Below are 26448 nucleotides of genomic sequence, written 5' to 3' on the forward strand. Positions count from 1 at the left end.
ATTCCTTCAATCCCATGCCGTTGCTTTTATTTATTCAGCCTTTAGGCATACAATTCTGTTGATGTCGTCAATCTGGCAACCTGACACTGCTTGTGTTTTAAACCAGGCATGCAATACCTAGTCCAACCACTGGGTTTAAAACTTACATACTGCACCTTCAAAAATGTTTGAATTCTCACTGCACTGTAAATGAATGGCGAGAGTGGCGAGAGTGGCTTGGCAATCACATTGCATTTTAATGTCAAGACCTTCTTTCCATTAAACACTTATTTCATTATTCATTATTTCTTCTCAACACAGATATTTACAAAGCAAACACTTTTTGTTTTTGTGGAGGAGTTAACCGATGGTATCTTCCCAGGGCCTTTTCTTGCCTTGATTTGGATTGCTTGGTTTTCCTGTTGACATCGGTGCTGCTGACTGCTGAAGGGGGTTGTGGGTAAAAGTTTGCCTCAGGGGACCTTGGAAAGTGATGGGATAAATGAAAATTGTGAATAGAGGAAAAAAAAAACGTAGGACCCAATATTGTGATCAATGATCATACCTGGGAAATAATGCTGAAAAAAACATGAAGGGGCCATGAATTGAGAAAATGGTACTTCTGTTGACCTATTGACTTACACTCACTGGCAACTTTATTAAGTACACCTGTCCAACCGCACATTAAAGCAAAATTCAGTCAATCACATGGCAGCAACTCAATGCATTTAGGCATGTAGACATGGTCGATCGGCTGCAGTTCAAACTGAGCATCAGAATAAAGAAGAAAGCTGATTTAAGTGACTTTGAACATGGCATGATTGTTGGTCCCAGACAAGCTGGTCTGAGTATTTCAGAAACTGCAGATTTACTGGGATTTTCACACACAACCATCTCTAGTGTTTACAGAGAATAATAAGAAAAAGAGAAAATATCCAGTGAGTGGCAGTTCTGTTGGCGCAAATGCCTTGTTGACGCCAGAGCTCAGAGGAGAATGGCCAGACTGGTTCGAGCTGATAGAAAGGCAACAGTAACTCAAATAACCACTCGTTACAACCGAGGTCTGCAAAAGAGCATCTCTGAATGCACAACACATCCAACCTTGAGGCAGATGGGCTACAGCAGCAGAAGACCACACTGGGTGCCACTCCTGTCAGCTAAAAACAGGAAAGTGAGAGTACAATTCGCACAGCCTCACCATAACTGGACAAAAGAAGATTGGACAAACGTCGCCTGGTCTAGATTTCTTCTGCAACATTTGGATGGTAGGTTCAGAATTTGGCATCAACAACATGAAAGCATGGATCCAATGTGCCTTGTATCAATGGTTCAGGCTGGTGGTTGTGCTGTAATGGTTTGGGGGATATTTTCTTGGTCCACGTTGGGTCCATTAATACCAATTGAGCGTTGTGTGAACGCCACAGCCTACCTGAGTATTGTTGCTGACCATGTCCATACCTTTATGACCACAGTGTACCCATCTTCTGATGGCTACTTTCAGCAGGATAATGCGCCATGTCATAAAGCGTGAATCATCTCAAACTGGTTTCTTGAACATGACAATGAGCTCACTGTACTCAAATGGCCTCCACAGTCACTAGACTGGACCACCTTTGGGATGTGGTGGAACGGAGATTCTCATCATGGATGTGCAGCCGACAAATCTGCAGCAACCGCGTGGTGCCATCATGAAGAATATTTCCAGCACCTCTGTGAATCTATGCCACAAAGGATTAAGGCAGTTCTGAAGGTAAAAGTAGGTCTAACCTGGTACTAGTAAGGTGTACCTAATAAAGAGGCCGGTGAGTATATACTAATGAATGTCCGATTAGGTAAATGTCTAATTATAAACTTTGACACCAGTGAGGTAGAACGTACATGTCATTGTAAAATGGCTTCAACGTTATTCGTGAATTTGTAAATATTGCAAAAAAAAAAAAAAATTATGGAGGTCATGTACAAATATTGCACGATAAGTTGACATATTGATTGTTGTGACAGGTCTAATCTGAGATACTTTTATTTTTAAACTTTAATTTGCAAGCCTGGCTAACATAGCTTGCCATGTCTATACCGTGCTTTATGTAAATGACCCATAACTGTTATTATTATAACAAGGTCCAACTGCATCTGTTATTACAGACCGTTATTGAATATTTAAGCGTTTTTAAACTAAATCACAGCAGTGTCCATCGATGAAGAAAGAAGACTGTCAAACAAACATGCAGCAGTTTACATTAGTGGCCACGCAGTTATCCATTTGAACTTTGTGACATCACCTTAAAAGCTAAATGTTTACATATGCTGTTAACCAATCAAAGCAGTGGCCACTTATTTTTAGGTCTAAAATCCACCAAACCTATTCAATTGGTCTGTTCCAATGAGGGACCAAAATTAATCAAATTAATCATTAAAAATGTATTACAGTTACACAAAATGATCCAAAAAGTAGCATATTTGATACTGAAATGTTTCGTAACCAATAAATCAGCATATTGGAATGATTTCTGAGGGATCACGTGACACTGAAAATGAAGTAAATGATTCTGAAAACTCAATTTCCTTTTTTTCTACCTTGTATTTCATTCATAACTCATAAATGGAGGTTTGATTGGCATAATGGACTTCTATCAGAGAAGCTTCTAAAGGTAGAGTAGGCACTAAAAGGCTCACTAGGTTATGAAACAGAAGTATAAAGTAAAGCCTCACCTTTGGCTGCAATATCGAGGTGTCCTTTAATTCTCCTTTCTCTCTCCTCCAGCTGCTGAGCCAACTGGGCATTCTTCCATCCTGAGGTAAACAGATTCAGGATCATTATATAGAGAACATAACACAGGCAAAACCCTAAAACAAGGCAAAAAGATTCATATACAGTACAGTCCATTTACTGTTAAACTATTATGAAAGAGGAATAACACAATGTCTGCAATGGAAACAAACTTAAAAGGTCACTACTGTGCAGGACCATTTATATATTCATTTTCCTGGAAAATGTGTGAACTGCTTTGTCATGAAGCATTGTGACTTTCTCTTCACTGTAAAGTCATGCAAAGAAAAGGAATTAATTTAAACAATAGTCTCTCATAGGTGATTGTATATAGTCTTTAGGGTCAAATATACTTTATGGTCATTTTAATGACCTCTTCTGTTGAGCTGATTTACATTTAACACACAATTTTATCTAAAGCAACGTACAAATGAGGATAATAGAATAACTTCAGGTCACCAGTGATTGGCAGATGCTAGCGATTGGCATACTTCATATAAAAATATTTATATCCTACAATCAAATGCTTTCTTAACTGCAGATTTCTCATTGTTGTCTTTTTTTATTATTTTGTTATTAAAACAAAAGAGCAATGCCCTCATCAAGCAATGCTTGCTGCCTGCAGTTCAGTTAATGGCCACCGGGTTACCAGTCACCTCACTAATAGGAGGGATTTTTTAAATTCTACATAAAGCGCTTTACAATGCATCCTGAAAGTATTCATAGTGCTTCACTTTTTACAATTTTTTTATGTTACAGTCTTATTCCAAAATGGATTACATTGATTTATTTACTCACAATTCTACACACAATATCCCATAATAATAATGTGAAAAGATTTTTTTTTTTTTTAATATTGCAAATTTATTAAAAATTAAAAACCTGGAAAAAAAATAATCACATGTACAGAAGTATTCACAGCCTTTGCCGTGAAGCTCTAAATGGAGCTTGGGTACATTCTGTTTCCACTGATCATTCCTGAGATGTTTCAGCAGCTTAATTGGAGTTCACCTGGGGTAAATTCAGTTGATTGGACATGATTTGAAAAGGTATACACCTGTCTATAGAAGGTCCCAGAGTTGACAGTGCAAGTCAAATGTACTGGATGTTTTTCAGCAGCAGGAACTGGAAGACTAGTCAGGATAGAGGGAAAGATGAATGCAGAAATGTACAGAGACATCCCAAATGAAAACCTGCTTCAGAGTGCTCTTGACCTCAGACTGGGGTGACGATTCATCTTCCAGCAGGACAATGTCCCAAAGCGCACCGCCAAAATATCAATGGCTTCACAACAACTTGGTGAATGTCCTTGAGTGGCCCAGCAAGAGTCCAGACCTAAATCCTATTGAACATCTCTAGAGAGATCTGAAAATGGCTGTACATTGTCGCTTCCCATCCAACCTGACAAAGCTTGAGAGGTACTGCAAAGAGGAATGGGCAAAATTCCCAAAGACAGCTGTGCCAAGCTTGTGGCATCATATTCAAAAAGACTTGAGGCTGTAATTGCTGCCAAAGGTGCATCAACAAAGTATTGAGCAAAGGCTGTGAATACTGATGTACATGCAATTTTTCAGGGTTTTTATTATTAATAAACTTGCAACAGTTAAAAAAAATATTTTTTTCACATTGTCATTATGGGGTATTGTGTGTAGAATGTTGAGGAAATAAATTAATTGAATCCATTTTGGAATAAGACTGTAACATAAAAAAATGTGGAAAAAGTGAAGCGCTGTGAATACTTTTCAGATGGAGTACTAAAACTGAATAATTCAATATAAAACAATAAATCAGATGATAAACCAGATCTTGAGTTTGTCCATTTCACCTTTCTTGACGGTTGCAAAGAACCCTTCATTTTCAGGCAGTGCTGACTGTGGATGTACGATGCGTTCTGGGATGCGCAGCTTTTGTCGCACGGCTGGGTGCCTCAACACGGCCACCTGAGCCAGTGAGAAGAGGTTAGAGGTCATCCAGTAGGTAAACACCGCCTGCAAAACACACAGATCAGATAGCACTCGTGGAAATCCTCACAGCATGACAAGAGAAGACAGATTTCAGTGCAAACACTGTGTGGCAGTTACATGCTGAAATACAGACAGACAAATAAAAGACTAACCGTGGGGAAGTTAATGGTCAGGGGGAGGATCACAAAGGGCATGATCCTGAAGACGGTCTTCATGGCCCTCAGATTGGGGTTATCGACTCCAGATTCAGCTCCCAACTAAAAAAAAAAACAAACACAAAAAAAACATACCTTGTAAATGTGCTGTAATACACAAAAAATAGGGCTGGATAAGAGCACACTAAATATGGTCCAAATCATAGACTGTAAAAGATATGTACATAGTATCTGTGATGTCACCCATGGGTTTTTGAAGAGTGCAAATAAAGCTACATGTGGGCGTGGCCAATAATCAACATTTTGTTCACGCGGCATCGCACCAACCAAAGGTAACCAAAAATGGGCAAAGAGGCAGAGCGTGAGCGGAGCTACAGACACCTGCTAGCATTTTGCGTGAACAAAATTTTCTTTGGGAGAGACGCTCAATAATTCATTACCTGCAACTTGTTTTAGTTCTGACCACATGTGCTTGGTTGTACACTATATTAATTAAGTGTTTCGACTTTTAAAAACACTGTTGTAATACATTGAGCCACTAAGCATTGTTCTTATGATGTTTTTCTACAGAAGAAAAACGCAAATTACATTCAAACACTTCAGATGTAGTTTGTGTTAGTGAATGCAAGACTATTGATGAAATCCTGGCATAACACAGTATGACAACGCTTTAGATGACTGTTCTAGAGCCTACAGCAAATCATTGCATTACAGCTCTAAAGAGTGCATTACAGTTCTAAAGAAAATTATAAATTATCTTAAAACAAATACATTTATAGTGATGATACACAAGTATGTAAGAATTTCACTTACAAGGAAATGAAGAAAACTTGACTGGTTTGTGAGCACAATTAAGTGCACAAATCATGCCATATCATCTGATAATTGTACAAAATAATTCCAAAAAGTAATTGACTGTGTAAAGCCACATAAAACAACACCAAAATGCAATGCATATGCCGAGTTCAGCGGCTAATCAGCTGGAATCAGTGACAAGATAGCGAGCAGCGAGACCTAGCTGTCACCCTGTCTTAGCTCCAGCGTTCTTCTGTGGAGAGAGGAGAACCTTACAGAAGGACAACCATCTGGACAATCCCTCAATCAGGCCTGTATGGTAGAGTGGCCAGACGGAAGCCACTCCTTACTTGGAATTTGCCAAGAGGCATCTAAAGGACTCTCAGAGCATAAAAACAAAATTCTCTGGTCTGATGAGACTAAAATTGAACTCAGAGTGAATACCAGACGTTACGTTTGAAGAAAAACAGGCATCGCTCATCACCAGGCTAATACCATCCCTACAGTTGAAGCATGGTGGTGGCAGCATAATGCTGTGGAGATGTTTTTCAGCAGCAGGAACTGGAAGACTAGTCAGGATAGAGGGAAAGATGAATGCAGCAATGTACAGAGACATCCTGAATGAAAACCTGATTCAGAGGTTCATCAGACGGTTCATCTTCCATGAGGACAACAACCCAAAGCACACCGACACAAGATTAATGGCTTCACAACAACTCTTTGAGTGGCCCAGCAAGAGCCCAGAGCTAAATACTATTCAACATCTCTGAAGAGATCTGACAGTGGCTGTACACTGTCACTTCCAGTCCAACCTGATAGAGCTTGAGAGGAACAGCAAAGAGGAATGGGCAAAATTCCCAAAGGCAGGTGTGCCAAGCTTGTGGCATCATATTCAAAAAGACTTGAGGCTGTAATTGCTGCCAAAGGTGCATCAACAAAGTACTGAGCAAAGGCTGTGAATACTGATGTGATTTTCAGTTTTTTTTTATTTTTAATAAATTTGCAACAATTTCAAAAACTCTTTTTTTCACATCGTCATTATGGGCTATTGTGTGTAGAATGTTGATTAAATAAATTAATTTAATCCATTTTGGAATAAGACTGTGTCATAAAAAAATGTGGAAAAAAAAGTGAAGCGCTACAAATACTTTCCAGATGCACTGTATGTATTGAGAAAATTAAAAAGCAATTGATGTTCAGGTGTCTTGTGTTTGTCTGAGGTAACCGAAATGTGTATATTCCATAGAAAGTATGAAGCTGATCGGTCAGATCTTGTTAAGTGACTCGTGGTTTGGCGAATGTGCCACTGTAAATGTGCACACAATCCACACACTTCCATTGGAAACAATGGACTTGTGCGCGCAAAAGATGATATGTGAAGGCCTATTTTACGGCAGCGCCACAAAGAGGTCTATGATGTATGAATGACAAAAGAAATCTGTGAACACACACCCAACTACTCCTGATATTTGGTCAACCTGAAGATCGGAGCCTTGCTTGAGTTTGACAGTGCACACGCTCACACATACATTTGTTTTGCCATAGGTCTGTTCTAGAGACAGTTTGTTACAGCTGTACTAGGTGATTTTTATTGTTCGCTGTTTTAGAGACATGTTACAGATCTTTGATAAAAAATCTAATAGTTTTTCTTTTAAAAAATGTTTCATATTCACACTATAGACACAGATTCAGTCTGTCTGTGACAAAATCGTGATTAAAATCTTTTCAAGGTTTCTTTTGTCCATATCGCACTGCCCTAATTCAAAGATGTCCTAAACTAATTTTCATCCCTTTCACAATATGCATTTATCATATTTAAATCAAGCAGTTTTAAAATTACATAAAAATATTAATAAAATCTAATTTTTACCTCCAAGATGGCAACCATGGTGCCCGTCACTGCAATAGGGAGAATGTAAAAAGGGTCTGCTGCTGTTAAGTCTGTGAACCACCAGAGGCCGCCAGTCTGCAAACTTGGCACAGGGAGTTCAGACATCTTCCGCAAGGCGATAAAGAAAGAGAGGAAGATTGGGGCCTGAAAAGGAAGATGATAAAATGAGGATTAAACAGCAGTTCATTAATAACGCTCTCTGATCTTGATACCTAAACAGTGATCAGATAGTCATAACAGTATTAATAATAAAATCATAAAGTTTCTTACCTGCACCAAAGGTACAAGGAACCCACGAAAAGGGTTTACGTCCTTCTTCTTCTGAAACATCATTAAATCAGTGTATGCCTTTGAAACTGAAGAAAGAAAATGTATGTGTCCATTAAAGACAATAAGGAAAGGAACAGAAGTACAGAAAAAAATGAGGATTAAAAGAGAGACAAAAATCATATGAAGAGAAAATATGCGACTCTTACATTCAAATTTGTTACCGCTCTGCTTGGCCTCATTCATGCGGTTGGTGAGTTTTGTCATTTCCGGCATGACATTGTTCAGTTTGGCTGCTTCTCTCTGTCCCTTTACAATGACTGGAAACACAGCACACCGAGCAACAATGGTGCCTGAGGAAAACAGAAAGTTATAATAATTAATTATTTACAAAATTTGAAAATACACAAGGTTTTACGCTGTATTTTGTTTGATCAGGGCACAAGCAGACGAGTAAGACTCATTTTTATTAACACCCAGAACTGGTTTTATACTATATGGCAAATTCTTAAAGGCTAGTCTAAGTGCTCTATGGGCATTGTTGTATTAAAGGGCACATAGGTTACCCCTCTTTTCATATTTATTATAAGACTTTTGCGTCCCCAGAATGTGTCTGTAAAGTTTTAGCTCAAAACTCCCATCAGAGTATTTATTATAGCTGTCTGAAGTGTCTGTATTATAGCTGGGAAAAGGTTATTGCTGTTTTTTTGCACTGGGCCTTTAAGGCGAGTCATCCCCGCTCACCGTTCCCACGTGCCTGTCAGTAACATACCTCATTCGCCGCCCTCAGCTGCATCAGGAGGCAGATCTCACGTAACGTTTGTGAGAAATACTACAGTAAAAAGTTTACCATCAGTATTTGAGGCATTTTTGTGGAGTTGCAACAATGAGTTCACGCACACACAGCGCAGACACGCAGACACACACACACACAGCACAGATACGTAGCAAGACACACACACACATACATAGCGTAGACACGCAGGCAGACACACACACACACACACACACACACACACACACACACACACACACACACACACACACACACAAGTAGCGCAGACACAGACACACAGACAGACACACAGACACAAAGACACACACACACGCACGCGCACACACCCACACACACACGCACAAGCACACACACGCACGCACGCACACACAGCGTAGATACGCAGACACACATACACATACATAGCGCAAACACACACACACACACACACACACACACACACACACACACACACACACACACAGAGACAGTGAGAAAGACACGCGGCTGATGAAGTGAATCTGAAGTGAATGGCTGTACTTCATTACACACGTGCACACATTTTAAAACATGTTAAACTTGTAAAACTCACTCTTGATCACGTCTGATGATGATTGATGATCCTAGCAAACTGAACAGACCTTTTATTCCCGGTTGTTTTGCGCTCGTCCTGTCTTGTCGATATGAGTATATGCATTACTACGGACACATGTTAATGCGCGCAGCTGTCAATCAATATTGGAGGGCGGGGGGGCCGCACTACATAAAGTTGCGGTCGATCTGAAAACCGCTTTAATTGGTCCACCATTTTTATGTTGTTAAATTTGAAAGAAAAAAGGACTGGGTGTGTTTATTTCACCCCAATATGACAGTATATACACTACTTACACACATGTCCAAACAGCTTGAAAAGTAGATTTTTCACCATAGGCGCCCTTTAAACCATCACATTTGTACAGTACTGACTATTTTCCTATATTTTTAACAAATGGTCTATGGATGGGTGCATGCATCTTTATATAAAGTCGCAAAATAAGCTTACTAAAACCACATATAGAGCTGGGCGATATGGCAAAAAAAATTACTAAGACAATTTTTTTCCAATCAGTTGACATCAATAATTATTACGATGAATGTAAAATCTTTATATCAATCAATTTTATAGAATTTTTAGCATGCCAATCGCTTTGTGCAGCTGATTTAACACATTTTGTAAAATGTTTAGCTGTCTACAATATGATAAAAAGATTATACACAAAAGAACAATCTTAATTCAGCATTTACTGTTCAAGTTTTCAAAAACCAAAGACATTACCTACAAGTTATTGGATATTATTGTTAAACATCAGAAAAAAATTAATTAAAGTTTGGAACAAGTAAAAGGTGTGACAGAATTTTGAGTTTTGAATGAACACTCGTTTAATAGTGAATTTAGGGTGAAATATCCTTTAGTATATTTTATTTAGGGATGCTAACAATTACTTGATAATCTGTTTTCAATAACCCTTTAATCGATAGACCTTATCGATGACTGATTAAGCATGAACACTTAAAGGCTTGCGCTGTGAGACGCATCCCACGCATTGCATAATCAAGTGTGTGCAGTTTACCTTACTTATGCAGTCACTCTCTTGACATTGCATATTGCAAAACGCATAAACACAGATCTCCGTTATATCCGTGAGTGTTTTAACCAATTTTATCTCACAGACTGGCACAAATAGTCCAATGCAGACTCTCATTTTATAAATCGCGCATTACGGCAAGACATGAGGGAGCCTCTCCATTCACACAACAAGCTTCTGAGCTCTCTCATCCTTCAGACCGAGTTAATTCTTCCGAGGTAATCTAAGAAATCTATCAGTGTTGTAGATTGTAAAGAACATCCAGCTCATGATGTTTAAACCGCTTCTTCAAACGAATTAAACTGAATCCATGAAAACAGTTTGATGGATTGTTTTGGCGCTAAAGTATGTAACCTATAGAGGGCTTGTTTTAAAGCGCTTCACCTCAGATGTTATTCATTCTTCTTGTTTATACTGTAGATAATCGACCAACAAAATATACATCAAAATTAAGTTACACATTATACAAAACAAAATTTTTGCAAAAAGATAAATTTTCAAGGAAATATATATTTTTAGTTTGTGCCCGTCTTAAACAACTGCGGGTGGATGATGCTTCGCTCCGTGGAAAATGAGGATTTAATTAATGATCCACTGCTGTTGTAAACGTCAGTCATATATTTGCTGTATTTTTAATATGTCATTATTTTTAAGATTGTTGAGCATCTGATTTCTCCTCAGTGATTATGTCCTTTAGATATATAAAGGCTGGTTATTTTACCGTCGATGAGGAACAATAGTGGAGTTACAGATTTCAAAACAAGTATCTTAATATTAAAAAGGAAACATAAGCTTGACAACAAAAGATCATATTATGTTGTAACAAATACCCTTGGAAAATTCAGCCTGTAGTTTACAGCAAGCATCAAGTGTTCATTGAGATTGTGTTGTCTGTCATATCTTCTGTATTTTCGAGGTTTTCTTTTCGTAAGGCACAGCTTTCGAAAATGATGACATGAGACTCTGCTGGGTAGTTGTGCTGGTTTACCAACTCTTGTTTGGGTCTGTAATTTCTTAGCATCTTCATAAGGGTGGCATTGTTTTAAATGATGAAACTTGTTTGTGGTGTTGCCTGCTTTTGATGGCACGAGTCGTCTGCGCAGTTTGCAGTGCACGTTGCTGTTTTGTGTCGGATTAAAAAAAACTATGTAGCTCAAGACTACTGAAGTCTAGTGACATTTCTTTTCAACAATGCTTGTAACTTTTTTTTCTTACTCCTTAAAGTCCAACTAACACTGTATGGCTGTAAACTTGTGTACTGCATGCAGCATCCAGAAGGGTAGGCTGCAAAATGCCTGTGCAGTGTTACGCATAGTGCATAAATATTATCGAGCAATTATCAAACTGTAATTATGGTTTTATCTAAAAATTATATATCGTGATAATTATCGATATCGAATTATCACCCAGGCCCAACCACATATGAACATGCCAGAAAACAATGGAAAATTAATTACAGACTTCGGAATTTCAGAGCTCTGCCACAAAACAGCACTGCTTTTTACATTCATTCCCCTTCAATACAAACTTATTATTTGAGCTTAAATATCATCTGGCTTTAACAACATATCCCATTTTTATTTTTGGCTGAACTATCCATTTAACACTAAGAATAAAAATTGAAAAAATAATAAATTGTTAAAATAATAAATGTTTTACCTGCAACTATGGCTCCCCACCATGGTAGCCCAATGCTGACGTGCATAAACTCCAGCAGATTCTGGATCAGACCCACAGGTGTGGAGTTGCACAGACCAAGCTCTGATAGACTGGCTTCAGCTCCGACTCCCTGGAGAACATCCAACGCAGTAAGAGGAGCCTCGGCTACCTGCTCTGTTATTGGTGGTGTGACTGCGGGGGTGGGGTCAACTGCAGGAGCTGGAATGGAGGCTGGAGCAGAAATGGCAGCATCTGGAGGTTCACTTGGAGTCGATACGCTTTGAATTGTAGTTTCTACTGTCTGAAAAGCAAGCAAAACTCTTCAGCAGCTGATTACAAAAATCAATTCACAAAAAAATTTCATGTTTGATCAACTGCAACTAATGGGCAAAAGTGTATAAATGTTTGTATGTAAAATTTATCAATTAATTTGTCATGTATTATTTATTTTTATTAATAATTATCTGCGTGGCTATTAAAAAACGTATGGCGTTTAAGAAAAGTCTTACCTGTGAACTGTTGTGTCTGATTCCCACAGAACTGACCAGAAGGAATCGGCCATGACTTTGGCACCCAAGAAGTGCCCTAACTGGATCCCTACTTCCTCTGCCAGTGTGAAGATGTGATCTTGGTACAAACCACTGCAGAGAGGGAAATTAAAAATAATCACACTGCAGAATATACACACACACACACACACACACACACACACACACATATGCATATACATATATATATATATATATATATACACACACACATTTATACATTCATACATACATACATACATACATACATACATACATACACACACACACATTTATATACACACACACAGTTGAAGTAAGAATTATTATACATAGAATATAAAGGTATAGCTTAAATAATATTGACCTTAAAATTATTATTATTTTTTTTTTTTAACTGCTTTTGTTATAGCCGAAATAAAACAAATAAGACTTTCTGAAAAAAAAAATATATTATCAAACATACTGAAAACTTCCTTGGTCTGTTAAACATCATTTGGGAAATATTTAAAAACGAAAAAAAAAATAAAAAATCAAAGGGGGGCTATTAATTCTTGTTAGTTTCCCTAACCATTATATTAGGGGGTGCCCCGCCCTCCCAAAGATTTTCCTCGCCCCATTTGAAGTCAAGTTAATTGTATTTTATATAAAGCGCTAATCACAACTTCTTTAAAAAAAAAAAACAAAAAAAAACAAGCTAAATAGCTATTAAAACAACAGCATGTTATTTCTGTCTTTACGTGGTCACAAGATTACAAATTTCTGCTCTCTGAATCGCTCATGATTATCTGTTTATTAGCGCAACTCGTTATCTAGTTTCTCATCTAATCTTATAACCTTTCCTAGAAGCTCCGCGAGTCTTCCACTAATTTATACCGGCTCCATGATACCCAAAAAAACAGGTAAAATACCCAGAAATCATGGCGAGGCGAGTGATTAAGCAAGAGAACAGATCGTGAGAGTAGGGTTGTCACAATATACCGGTATGACGGTTTACCACGATTTGAACGTGCACGATTATCATACCATGAACAATTGCATATTAACGGTTTTAACCCTTAAAGACCGAGACAGCCGCCCGCGGCTAAAAATAAGTATTGCTCTTAAATGTTTAATAACTTTTGATCCGCTGATCCGATTCATACAATTCAAAGATTGGCATAAAGAAGAGAATCTCAGCTTTCCAGTGCTGTATCACATAACATTTGTGGACTTTCAGAGGCTCCGGAATCAGTGCGGTTACGTCATCAAAATTTGACAACGCTGATTTGACAAAGAAACGCTCGTCACTGTGTCTCCGGACAAATCAGACATGATACATTGATGTATTGTCCCTCCTCCATGCCCAGATTGGTTCAAACTCGCTATATCACAACCAATAAGCATAGGTTTCGCTTTTGTTTGTGGACCAAGCTTTTTGAACAACACGGAATGAGAGATAGGCATACATTTATGCGCGGCTAAATAAAACGCAAAAAAAAAAAGTTTTGCATGAAATAATTCTCATACTAAGTACTTTTGCATGCACAGCAGCACAGAAACATGACAAAACAGTGACACAGCAAAGACGAACTGCTGCTCTTGCTGTTTTCAAAAGACGCAAATGAAGATGCAGCTGTTTATCTGCATTGCAGACAACCATTTCCAAATCCATATCCACAGACAACCATATCCATGCTGGCACATAAAACCTAAGGATGTTCCATATTGAATCTAGTTTCGTTATGTAACTATTTATAGTATAGTAAATATTTACTATTTATCTATTTTTTACTGAGGATTTGCACCATGTTTATTTGGACTTTATTTGGACTTTGACACATTATTTATGTAACCCAGTAGAATGAAGTTCTACAAGTTAAGTTTTAAAGTAATCTTAAGGTTATTTATTTATTTATTGTCTATCTATTTATTTATTTATTTATTTATTTATTTATTCATATTGGTTCTAGAACAGAATTAAATCTAAAATGTGTTTTGCATTCATTTGTGAATATACATCCTAATGTTGATGTGTAATATATGAGCGTCTATCTCTGAGAATATGATAAGATAGCAAGTTTGATCAACCTTCACTGAAATACATGGGGTTAACAAGTTTGGTAGGTGTTCCTACATGATTGGTTTATATGCGTGTAGTCCCGCCCCCTGGTGGGGGTTGTGAAATGTGATTGGCTGTTGGGAACAGAGAGCGGAGAGAGGAGACACAGCCGGCAGTTTTGGAAACTGAAGGGGAGACTCGCGTCGCGGCTGTTTTGATTGCGTAACATTCACGGAGTATAAAAACAAGTGAATATATATTGCGTGTGAACAACACGTTTTTGATTACTTTGAGTTTGTTTTGTGTTTGTTTTAAGTTCGCGGTGTGTCTTCATCATATAAGTTTCCAGTGTCAGTTATTAGTCAGTTCAGAGTGAGTGAGCATTTTTTAAATGCCTAGATTGTCAACGGACAGTTACGGAGGACTAAAGCTGAACTGAGGGAGTGACGGTTAAACCGAAAATAAGGAGGAGAAAAAAGAGAGACTGTTAGATTTGCATGAAACAACGCTGAAAGAGTCAAAGAGGAGCAAATAGCACCACAAAAAGCCTGAATACTACATGAGACTTGTCTCTCATCAGCTGGGGAGAAAAAGTGAAAGTGAGGATTTGAAAGACCCGCGGCAGAAGTTCGCCGATCGATCGCGGCTCGTTGGCCCGTTGTTCACAAGTGTTGTCAGTTTGGAGAACTGTCATATATTGCTGTCATCTGGATCGCTGTCATTTGGATCGCTGTCATCTGGATCGCTGTCAACTGGATCGCTGTCATCTGGATCGCTGTCAACTGGATCGCTGTCATCTGGATCGCTGGCATCTGGATCGCTGTCAACTGGATCGCTGTCATCTGGATCGCTGGCATCTGGTTTGCTGTCATCTTGATCAAGGTCATCTTCATCTGAGGTATCTTGTTTAATTTTATTTGTGCTCAGGAGAGTGAAGAGGCCATTTTCATTTTCCCGGCCACAACGTACACTAGCAGCGATACAGGCCTGCAACGGGGGGTGTATGAATGTGTGAGTGTGTGGGCCCACAGAGTATTGAGTTGTTTATGGAGATGCAGTGAGCATAAAATACTGCTGCGTGTTTTACAGTATAGATTTATACTAATAGTTTATATAGGTTTAATTCAGTGTGTAATTTAGTGACACAATTGTAGCCACTTTCAAAGAGAAACATATTCAGTTACTCTTAGTCACTTGTTGATTTATAAGTTTAATTGTTAGAGTGTAGAAAGGTGGTATTTTTCTATATTGGTTTAATTAATATTCTTCATTGTACTGTAAATTGCTGGGTTTGACTTTGGGTCAATTTACTGTCTTTTAGCTGTGCATAAATTCTATATTTTGTATTTTGTTTTACATCTGGGGTTTTTCCCAATATTTACATTTCTATTCTAATTAAATTATTTATATTTTCTGATTTATCTAAGAGTTTTATTATTCACAGAGTTTATTTCTGGTAATTTATTCAAACACAACAAATATTTATATTTTCATCTGCCTTATTTACATTACGTCATTGAAATATATCAGAGGGGCCTACTTCAACATATCTGTAGGCGTTTAGTGTATTGAACCTGGAGCGCTATCTTAAACTTAATACACCTAGGTGGCGCTACATAAAGTGGGGGCTCGTCCGGGATCTCCCTCTGATACATCAATGATAAGTTCATAAAGAAAGAAGAGACAAGTTAAATTATCTGTATCCAAGCACCTACTGTCTTCTATTCAAAAGTTCATAAACTGTCGCTATGGCTTTGAGAAAGGACCCCAGTCTTCAAGCAGAGTTAACAAAATGGTGTGAAGCAGCCAGTATTGATTCTACTCATGCTTTAATCCTGTTAAATGTACCTGTTTACACAGAAGTGGCAGAGATTGAAGATGTAATGGAAACTGTCAAAGCTCTGGGAAGGGTTCGAGTGAGGGACACAAGAGAAGGACCTACTGCCCAGTCTATGATGGTTCTATGTGAGTGCCGACAAGCCACTGACTCCACCCGTATTCCTCCTGAAGTGACAAGGGGGGAAAAGAGTGAGCCCTGGTCAGTTATCGTGATTCAACCAAGTGAAAGTGCCTCTAATACAGATGCTGAAGGATTCTCTGAAAAGCTGACAAAGTTCCTGATGGAGGAAGGGAAAACTTTTAGTGACGTAAAAGCTTTAATTACACCCCACAGTGCTGGTGATAGTTCTCCTGAATCAATTATACGTGCAATGGGTGAAGTACTGGAAAAGACCATAAAGCCAACAAGTGATGGAAATGCATACCGACGACTTCGGACATTTTCAGCCATTGTTCCAACTCCAATTGGAGAGGAAAACATGGATAACTGGATAGATCAAGCAAGGCTCATGATAACTGAGTGTGACTGTACTGAAAAAGAAAAACGACGCAGAATCATGGAAAGCCTTAAAGGACCAGCAATGGAAATAGTGAGAGCTGTTCGTTTCTCAAATCCAGAAGCAGGTGCTTTAGAGTATGTGGAAGCATTAGAGAGTTCCTTTGGATCTTCAGAGTCTGGTGAAGATCTGTATTTTAAGTTTCGACTTATGCGTCAAAATGCAGGGGAGGCATTATCAGAGTTTCTGAGGAGAATTGACAAAGCTCTAAAAAAAGTGGTGGAAAGAAATGGCCTGTCTTTCAGAATGGCCGATAAAGTGCGAGTAGAACAACTCATTCGAGGGGCAGTGAATTCTGATCTCATGTTGCTACAGTTGAGGCTTCGAGAACGTACAGCATGCCCACCTTCTTTCCTGAGTCTGCTGAAGGAAATACGTGAGGCAGAAGAGAGTGAAGCTTCTCGCCACAGAATGTCAGCTAAAGCCAAATCCATACAGTATTGTGATGAAACCACAAGCACATCTGTCATTCAAGAACTCAAAGGAGAGATTCAAGAGCTGCGTGCACACTTATGTGGAGTCATGCCCAAAACTGTTTCTACTTCTTCTTTGGTGGTTAAATCCAGAGAGAAACCTAACCAGATGGAAAAAACAGAAGATGTAGAAGTTCAAGAGTTAAAGAAACAAGTTCAGTACTTACAACAACAGTTGGCAGTTATGAGTGTCAGTCCTTCTCAGGGCTCACTAGAGGTTACAGAACAACGGCCAAAACCATCACAGTCCACTTCATCATCATTTAGCCGAAAGTCAACCAGAACAAAAGATGATTATTTCTGTTACAAATGTGGACAAGACGGTCATATTGCGACAAAATGTCAAGCCCCACAAAATTCAGACCAAGTAATCCAGAAGCTAATTCGTTCTTTGCGGCAAGCTAAGAGTTTTAAGTCCGAGGCTAATGAAAGCAGAAAAACCCAGAACCAAGTTTGTTTCTCTAAAAAGAGTCAGACAGACATAAATAAAGCCAGCAGTATTCCAAAAGGCCTAGTTGGACCAGCATCAACAGTAGAAGTGACAATTAATGGACATTTATGTCAAGCCCTGTTAGACAGTGGATCACAAGTGACAATAGTGTTTGAGAGTTGGTACTCTAAGAATTTAGATTATGTACCGATTCACCCCTTGACTGGATTATCCATATGGGGCCTCAGTTCGTCCAGTTATCCTTATAAGGGATATATAGTAGTGGATGTCACTTTCCCGTTCTCAGTCAGTGGAGTAAAGGAGCCGCTGTCCATCTTGGCTCTCGTATGTCCTGAACCTCAAGGGCCCTCCCAGTTACCAGTCATTATTGGAACAAACGCCAGTTTCTTCCAGCGCCTTGCTACTCTCAGTCATGATGTAAAATCATCCAGCACTGCACAAGCTTTAAGAATTCATACTAACCTTCCTGAAATCCATCTCAATCAGCAGACATGTAAAAATACCTTAATCGACCAGCCTGAGGGGAAAGTACGGTGGATGGGACCTGAAAAGTGTGTAGTTCCATCTAGAGGAGAAGTACTGGCTGTCTGTAAAATAGAGACTGAAAAACCCTTTAGAAAAGAAATTTTTGTGGTAGACTCACCTGAAGAGGACAATCTTCCAGCTGGTACATTCATAACTCCATTTGTGCTTCCCTTTTCCACCATTCAAGATAACAGTGTGCAAGTGTTAGTCCATAATGAAACCTCAAAGGACATTTCAATTCCATCGGGTACAATAATGGCCAATGTGTACCTTACTGACACACTTACTGTTGGTTCTGGGGAAAAAAGCTCTCAAGTAATTGACCCAAGCCTGTTTAAATTTGAAGACTCATCCATTCCTGAGTTATGGGAAATGAGACTCCGTCAGAAGTTGGCAGTCAGAAGTGATGTCTTTTCTACCAATGAGTGGGATGTGGGATTAGCCCAAGGAGTTGAACATAACATTAGACTGACAGACACCAAACCTTTCAGAGAGCGCTCCAGACGCATCGCTCCTGCAGACATCGAGGATGTGCGACGCCATATCAAAGAACTTTTAGAGGCTGGAATAATTACAGAATCAAGAAGCCAGTATGCATCGCCCATTGTAATTGCAAGGAAAAAGAGTGGAGCAGTTAGGATGTGCATTGACTACAGAACTCTAAATGCTCGCACCATCCCCGATCAGTACACTACTCCCAGGATTGATGATGCTCTGGACTGTTTGGCTGGCAGTAAGTGGTTTTCTGTGCTAGATCTTCGCAGTGGATATTATCAAATAGCTATGGCTGAGGAGGACAAAGAAAAGACAGCATTTATCTGTCCTTTAGGATTTTTCCAGTTTGAACGTATGCCTCAAGGGATTACTGGAGCTCCAGCCACATTTCAACGGCTAATGGAAAAAGCTGTTGGTGACATGCATCTCCTTCAAGTAATAGTCTATCTGGATGATATCATTGTGTTTGGGCGCACTCTTGAAGAACATGAAGAGAGACTATTAAAAGTTTTAGATCGACTCAGAGAGTGTGGCCTCAAAGTTTCAATTGATAAATGCCAGTTTTGTCAGTCCCAAGTACGTTATGTGGGGCACATTGTGTCAGCTGCTGGAGTATCACCAGACCCAGCTAAAGTTGAGGCGGTAACCCGCTGGAAAATGCCCACTGATCTGAAATCACTGAGATCCTTTCTTGGTTTCTGTGGATTTTACAGACGATTCATAAAAGACTACTCAGCCATTGTAAGGCCATTAACAGAACTCACTAAAGGGTACCCACCAACATCTGGCCAAAACAAAAAGACCGCAGATGTCAGAAAATATCACAAAACGTCTGAGCCTTTTGGAGAGCGTTGGGATGATAACTGTACAGCAGCATTTCACAAGATCATTTATTGTCTCACACATGCCCCAGTACTTGCTTTCGCCGACCCTAACAAATCCTATGTTCTTCATGTGGATGCTAGCCTTAATGGTCTGGGAGCTGTTTTGAATCAGGAGCATCCTGGTGGACTTAGGCCAGTAGCCTATGCAAGCCGAAAGCTGAATGCATCTGAGCAGCGTTACCCCATTCATCAGCTTGAGTTCTTGGCGCTTAAATGGGCAGTTGTGGACAAGTTCCATGATTATCTTTATGGTGCTCAGTTTGTGGTGAAAACAGACAACAATCCACTTACCTATGTGCTGTCCAGCGCCAAGTTGAGTGCAACAGGTCACCGATGGTTATCTGCTTTAGCCACATACAACTTTAGCTTACAATACAAGCCTGGGAGTCACAACACGGATGCTGATGTATTGTCACGCTACCCCTTTGAATCTGCTATCTCAACAGAATGGAAGGAAATTTCAAAGTCAGGAGTAAAAGCTATTTGCCAGCTGGCAAGAATTAATGAAAGTGATGAGTCATCCTCCAGGCTAGTGGATCATCTATGTGTCTCTCCTCACAGTATCCCAGAAGCATTTGCTTGTCCCACTTCATTGAGTTTCAGTCCTATGGAACAGTTGAGCCATGAGGAGTTAAGTAAGGCTCAAGATGAAGATCCTGTAATTGGTATAGTGAAGCGAGAATTGGAGTCTGGACAAATACTTACTGATACTAGGAGTTCAGATGATTCAATTGCTCTGTTGCGGCGGCAGGGACCCAAGTTGAAAATTGAGAATAAACTTCTGTACAGAGTCACCAACAGTTCCTGCAGAAAGGAAAATATACAGCTTGTCTTACCCTCAAGGTATTGGTCCCATGTACTGCGCTCCTTGCATGATGACTCTGGTCATTTGGGGGTAGAGAGAACAACTGAACTACTGAGAGATCGATTCTATTGGCCCCGAATGTCTAGCTATGTGGAGCAGTATGTTAAGAATTGTGGGCGATGTGTAACAAGAAAAACAGTACCTAAGAAGGCTGCTCCACTGAACCACCTAACCAGCAATGGGCCATTTGACTTAGTATGTATTGACTTTTTATCTATTGAGCCTGACTCCAGAGGTCTAAGCAATGTTCTGGTTGTAACCGACCACTTCACTCGCTACGCACAAGCATTTGTAACCAAAGATCAGAAAGCACTAACTGTGGCCAAAGTACTGTGCGACAAATTTTTTGTTCACTATGGCTTACCCACCCGAATCCACTCAGATCAGGGAAGAGACTTTGAGAGTGGTCTCATAAAAGAAATGCTTAACATGCTTGGTATAAGAAAATCCAGAACGTCACCCTATCATCCACAAGGAGATCCTCAGCCAGAAAGATTCAACCGAACATTGCTGTCCATGCTCGGTACTCTGAATCCTACGGAGAAACACAGATGGAGTCAGCACATCAACCGATTAGTGCACGCTTACAACTGTACTAAGAATGATGCAACTGGATATTCCCCGTACTATCTTCTATTTGGAAGAGAGGCTCGTCTGCCAGTGGATGTGTGTTTTGGAACTTCACCTGATGGAAAAGGAGCTGGTAGCCATCGACAATATGTAGAAAGAATGAAGTCAGAGTTACAACAAGCATATCAGTTGGCAACTGAAACTGCACAGAAAAGTCAAAAGAGAAACAAACGATTGTATGACAAGCACATAAAACATCAGACACTGGCTGTAGGAGATCGTGTGCTGACAAGAAATCTGGGTATGACTGGAAAGAACAAACTTGGTGACAAGTGGAATTCTGTTCCTTACCTGATAGTTGAAAAGCTGAATAACTTACCTGTATATCGTTTAAAACCTGAATCTGGGATGGGAAGTGTGAGGACTCTTCACAGAGACCATCTCTTACCTGTTGGGGATGATGTGAGATTGTCTGATTCAGGAAAAATTCAAAATACAGCTGCTCCAACAAAGATCAGGACAGAATCTGTGGGGAGAAAATATGGAAGAGGATTAAAGGAAATAAATCAGAACATGACAGGAAGTGGATTGAGAAATGACTCAGACAGTGAAGAGGATGACTTGTGGTATTACTACCCGAATAGGGTCGATGAAACTCAAAAGTATGTAACACAGGAGGAATCTTCAATAAATGAGGAAGCAGTTTACAATAAGGATGAATTGGAAACACCCGCTGCAGAGATGGATGACACATCAGTCACTGACCAGGGCCACGAAGCAGTATTGGAGCAGACTCCTGAGGAGCTTGAAGATCCTGCTCTAGAAGGGGGAGATCCTGGAACAGCCAATACTACTAGAGAGGTAGTAGAGCATGTTCATGTGCGACCTAAGAGAAACACAAGACCTATAGACCGATTGAGCTATGATTGTCTGGGGAGACCCACTAACAAGTCTTTAACCTTAGTTCACAGAGGAATGGTTGTAAAAGTACAAGGTGGGGATAGTTCACCAAAGTTTTGTAATACAGTGTGGTGCCACCCTATGGCACGGTGTACTCATTGTGTTCAAGTAAGCAATTGTGCTGAGCCTGAGATCACTATTGAAGTTTAATGAGGTAATCTCATGAGGACATGAGATGTTTAGAAGGGGGAGCATGTAACCCAGTAGAATGAAGTTCTACAAGTTAAGTTTTAAAGTAATCTTAAGGTTATTTATTTATTTATTGTCTATCTATTTATTTATTTATTTATTTATTTATTTATTCATATTGGTTCTAGAACAGAATTAAATCTAAAATGTGTTTTGCATTCATTTGTGAATATACATCCTAATGTTGATGTGTAATATATGAGCGTCTATCTCTGAGAATATGATAAGATAGCAAGTTTGATCAACCTTCACTGAAATACATGGGGTTAACAAGTTTGGTAGGTGTTCCTACATGATTGGTTTATATGCGTGTAGTCCCGCCCCCTGGTGGGGGTTGTGAAATGTGATTGGCTGTTGGGAACAGAGAGCGGAGAGAGGAGACACAGCCGGCAGTTTTGGAAACTGAAGGGGAGACTCGCGTCGCGGCTGTTTTGATTGCGTAACATTCACGGAGTATAAAAACAAGTGAATATATATTGCGTGTGAACAACACGTTTTTGATTACTTTGAGTTTGTTTTGTGTTTGTTTTAAGTTCGCGGTGTGTCTTCATCATATAAGTTTCCAGTGTCAGTTATTAGTCAGTTCAGAGTGAGTGAGCATTTTTTAAATGCCTAGATTGTCAACGGACAGTTACGGAGGACTAAAGCTGAACTGAGGGAGTGACGGTTAAACCGAAAATAAGGAGGAGAAAAAAGAGAGACTGTTAGATTTGCATGAAACAACGCTGAAAGAGTCAAAGAGGAGCAAATAGCACCACAAAAAGCCTGAATACTACATGAGACTTGTCTCTCATCAGCTGGGGAGAAAAAGTGAAAGTGAGGATTTGAAAGACCCGCGGCAGAAGTTCGCCGATCGATCGCGGCTCGTTGGCCCGTTGTTCACAAGTGTTGTCAGTTTGGAGAACTGTCATATATTGCTGTCATCTGGATCGCTGTCATTTGGATCGCTGTCATCTGGATCGCTGTCAACTGGATCGCTGTCATCTGGATCGCTGTCAACTGGATCGCTGTCATCTGGATCGCTGGCATCTGGATCGCTGTCAACTGGATCGCTGTCATCTGGATCGCTGGCATCTGGTTTGCTGTCATCTTGATCAAGGTCATCTTCATCTGAGGTATCTTGTTTAATTTTATTTGTGCTCAGGAGAGTGAAGAGGCCATTTTCATTTTCCCGGCCACAACGTACACTAGCAGCGATACAGGCCTGCAACGGGGGGTGTATGAATGTGTGAGTGTGTGGGCCCACAGAGTATTGAGTTGTTTATGGAGATGCAGTGAGCATAAAATACTGCTGCGTGTTTTACAGTATAGATTTATACTAATAGTTTATATAGGTTTAATTCAGTGTGTAATTTAGTGACACAATTGTAGCCACTTTCAAAGAGAAACATATTCAGTTACTCTTAGTCACTTGTTGATTTATAAGTTTAATTGTTAGAGTGTAGAAAGGTGGTATTTTTCTATATTGGTTTAATTAATATTCTTCATTGTACTGTAAATTGCTGGGTTTGACTTTGGGTCAATTTACTGTCTTTTAGCTGTGCATAAATTCTATATTTTGTATTTTGTTTTACATCTGGGGTTTTTCCCAATATTTACATTTCTATTCTAATTAAATTATTTATATTTTCTGATTTATCTAAGAGTTTTATTATTCACAGAGTTTATTTCTGGTAATTTATTCAAACACAACAAATATTTATATTTTCATCTGCCTTATTTACATTACGTCATTGAAATATATCAGAGGGGCCTACTTCAACATATCTGTAGGCGTTTAGTGTATTGAACCTGGAGCGCTATCTTAAACTTAATACACCTAGGTGGCGCTACATTTATTATTTTCTTATTTTTTTATTTGTTCATTGTAAGTGGTGTTGTTTATAGTAACTAAAAATATATTATTTGGAAAAAGTCAAATTTGCTTCACTGTTCTATTATTTTGTAACATTTGTAACATACCGTATACCGCGAAACCGTCAAACCGTGGTATTGTTTTAGACGATTATCATACCGTGAAAAATTCATACCGTTACAACCCTACGTGAGAGGCACAGTGATGGTCTAAGCATTACATTTCTTGGGTTAAATGAATGGAGTAGTAAAGATATGGCAAGTGCAAATCCTTCGCGCTCGCGCTCTCTCGCTCTCTCTCTCTCTCATTGAGGGATCTGCTGTCAATAGTTGGAGATGAACAATATATTGGAATGGTCTTGCATGTATTTAGGCCTTTATGTTCTTGATTGAGACATGTTGAACTCTTCTTTCATCATTTGCAATGTTTGCATATATATGGTATGCAGCCGTTTCTGGTATTTAGATTTATTTGTTTTGGAGCTACTTTTAATAAAAGATACATACAGATTAAGAACAATCACAAGCAATTCAATGCAATATTTATACATTTAAGTTTGAAGTACAAACTAGTTTTAAAACTAAAGAGGAGAAAAAGCCATTTAAATTATTTATTATGTGATTTTAGAGGTAAAGAAGCACAAACAACATTAGTAGTTTTACCAAGATCCACAAATCTAAAGGAAACCCACAAAAATAGTAATTATCTGCCATTTGAAATATTGATACTTAAAGAATGTCCTTTAACTTTTACCAAACTATATCTGTCATGCCACGATTTCACCATTTTTTTCTCATAAAAGTTGCATTAATGTACACACGTTTTTTCTAATATTTTTTAAAAATGTTTACTTAAAACATTTTTATAATGTACATTAAATCAATTTAATAAATTTAACTTGATGCAGCCAACATAATTTGATGCTAGTATTTGACTATGTCCTAAGGCTGGGCGATTAATCAAAAAGTAATCAAAATCAAGAGTTGCTTTATTTAGAAGAGATGCTGCTTCTTTTCTACCTTAAATATGAAAAAAAAAACACTGAAAATCATTAATGTTTTCAAAAATGCAAGTTATTTATTTTATTTTTATAAGAAATAGTTCATTTTAAGCAATGTGTGTTTTAATTTAATTTCAGTTGATGTTCAATAAATAATCATAGATAGTAGATAGTGTGTGTTTCCTTTAATTCTTTTAAAATCCACTAATGCACCCTTCATTCAAACATCTCTCACTTGTAATATGTGAGCTCATTACTGAACAAAACTTGTAAGCGAACTAAGAGGGCAAGAAATAAAACTAATATTAGAAATAATATAACTGTTAATTAATCATAATCGAGTTAAAATTTTCAATTGTTTGAGATTTAGATTTTAGGCCAAATCGCCCAGCCCTAAAACATCATTATGTGGTTCCAGAAGTAAACATTTATCATTAGTTTTACCATGATACACAGCTCAAGGACACTCAGAAAAATACTAATTATCTGTAATTTGCAATAACGAAACATAATTGTTCGTAAAAGAACAGGTCAGAATAAGAATGTATTTTCGCTTTCACTTACTGTCCTGCTACTATTTCACCAATATTTTGACATTTTATTCTCAGAAAAGGTTTTTTGAAATGAATGTGCAAAAGTTTTTATAATGCTTTCCTCTAATGATTTTAATGTACATACAACCAATTTTATAAATGTAACTTGATGCAGACAACATATTTTGATGTCTGGTATTTGACTGACCTATTGGTGTTTAATTATTCAGGCAGTTTGAAAGGGGAATCAGTCACGTGATGCTGGTGCAAAAGACATAAACACGCAAATATAACAAAAATCGTACATTTTCTGTATTGTTGCCACCAAGAACTCATAATCATGACATCGTCTTAGTGCATTCATCAACAAATAACCAATTAGATTAAGGATTTCAAAGTTAACCTGTTGTATTTAGCATTTATCTATTAGTAAATTTGATTGAGACACGTAACGTACAGTTAAACACTCTTTTTTCCCTCTAGATAAATCTCTGCTATAACAAAATTAAGCAAATGGAGTACTGGCAGCACAGCGTAAAAGCTTGTATATATTTTCAAGACTCTCATTCACAAAACGTCAACTATGCTATTTAGCTGCTGTAGCTTCTGTCAAAGTCATGTCATCGGAAGCACAACGCAATCGCAGATTTCGGAGAGTTAAATAACAAAGCACAAAACGTCACTCACCTTATTTCGTGTCATAACAATAGGAAGCGTGAAAATGCTCGATGTGTTGGTTTGTCGAAACATACATGTTGTAAGACATTCCGTGACCACTCTGCTCCTGAGCGCAGCCATCTTGGATTG

The 26448-nt window shown here is 38.6% G+C and overlaps 1 protein-coding gene across 1 annotated transcript; it reads right to left on the bottom strand.

The window, feature by feature from the left end:
- Positions 1–218: 218 nt before the first annotated feature.
- Positions 219–26448, bottom strand: oxa1l (OXA1L mitochondrial inner membrane protein). Its single transcript, NM_001105130.2, is given in 10 exon segments — positions 219–461; positions 2689–2769; positions 4572–4734; positions 4863–4967; positions 7531–7695; positions 7822–7907; positions 8028–8171; positions 11878–12178; positions 12387–12518; positions 26329–26448. Coding segments are annotated over 10 exon segments (1410 nt in total). The 5' UTR covers positions 26440–26448; the 3' UTR covers positions 219–339.

Source organism: Danio rerio, chromosome 7, assembly GCF_052040795.2.
Source record: "Danio rerio strain M-AB ecotype USA chromosome 7, GRCz13ab, whole genome shotgun sequence".
NCBI classification, from domain to species: Eukaryota; Metazoa; Chordata; class Actinopteri; order Cypriniformes; family Danionidae; genus Danio; species Danio rerio.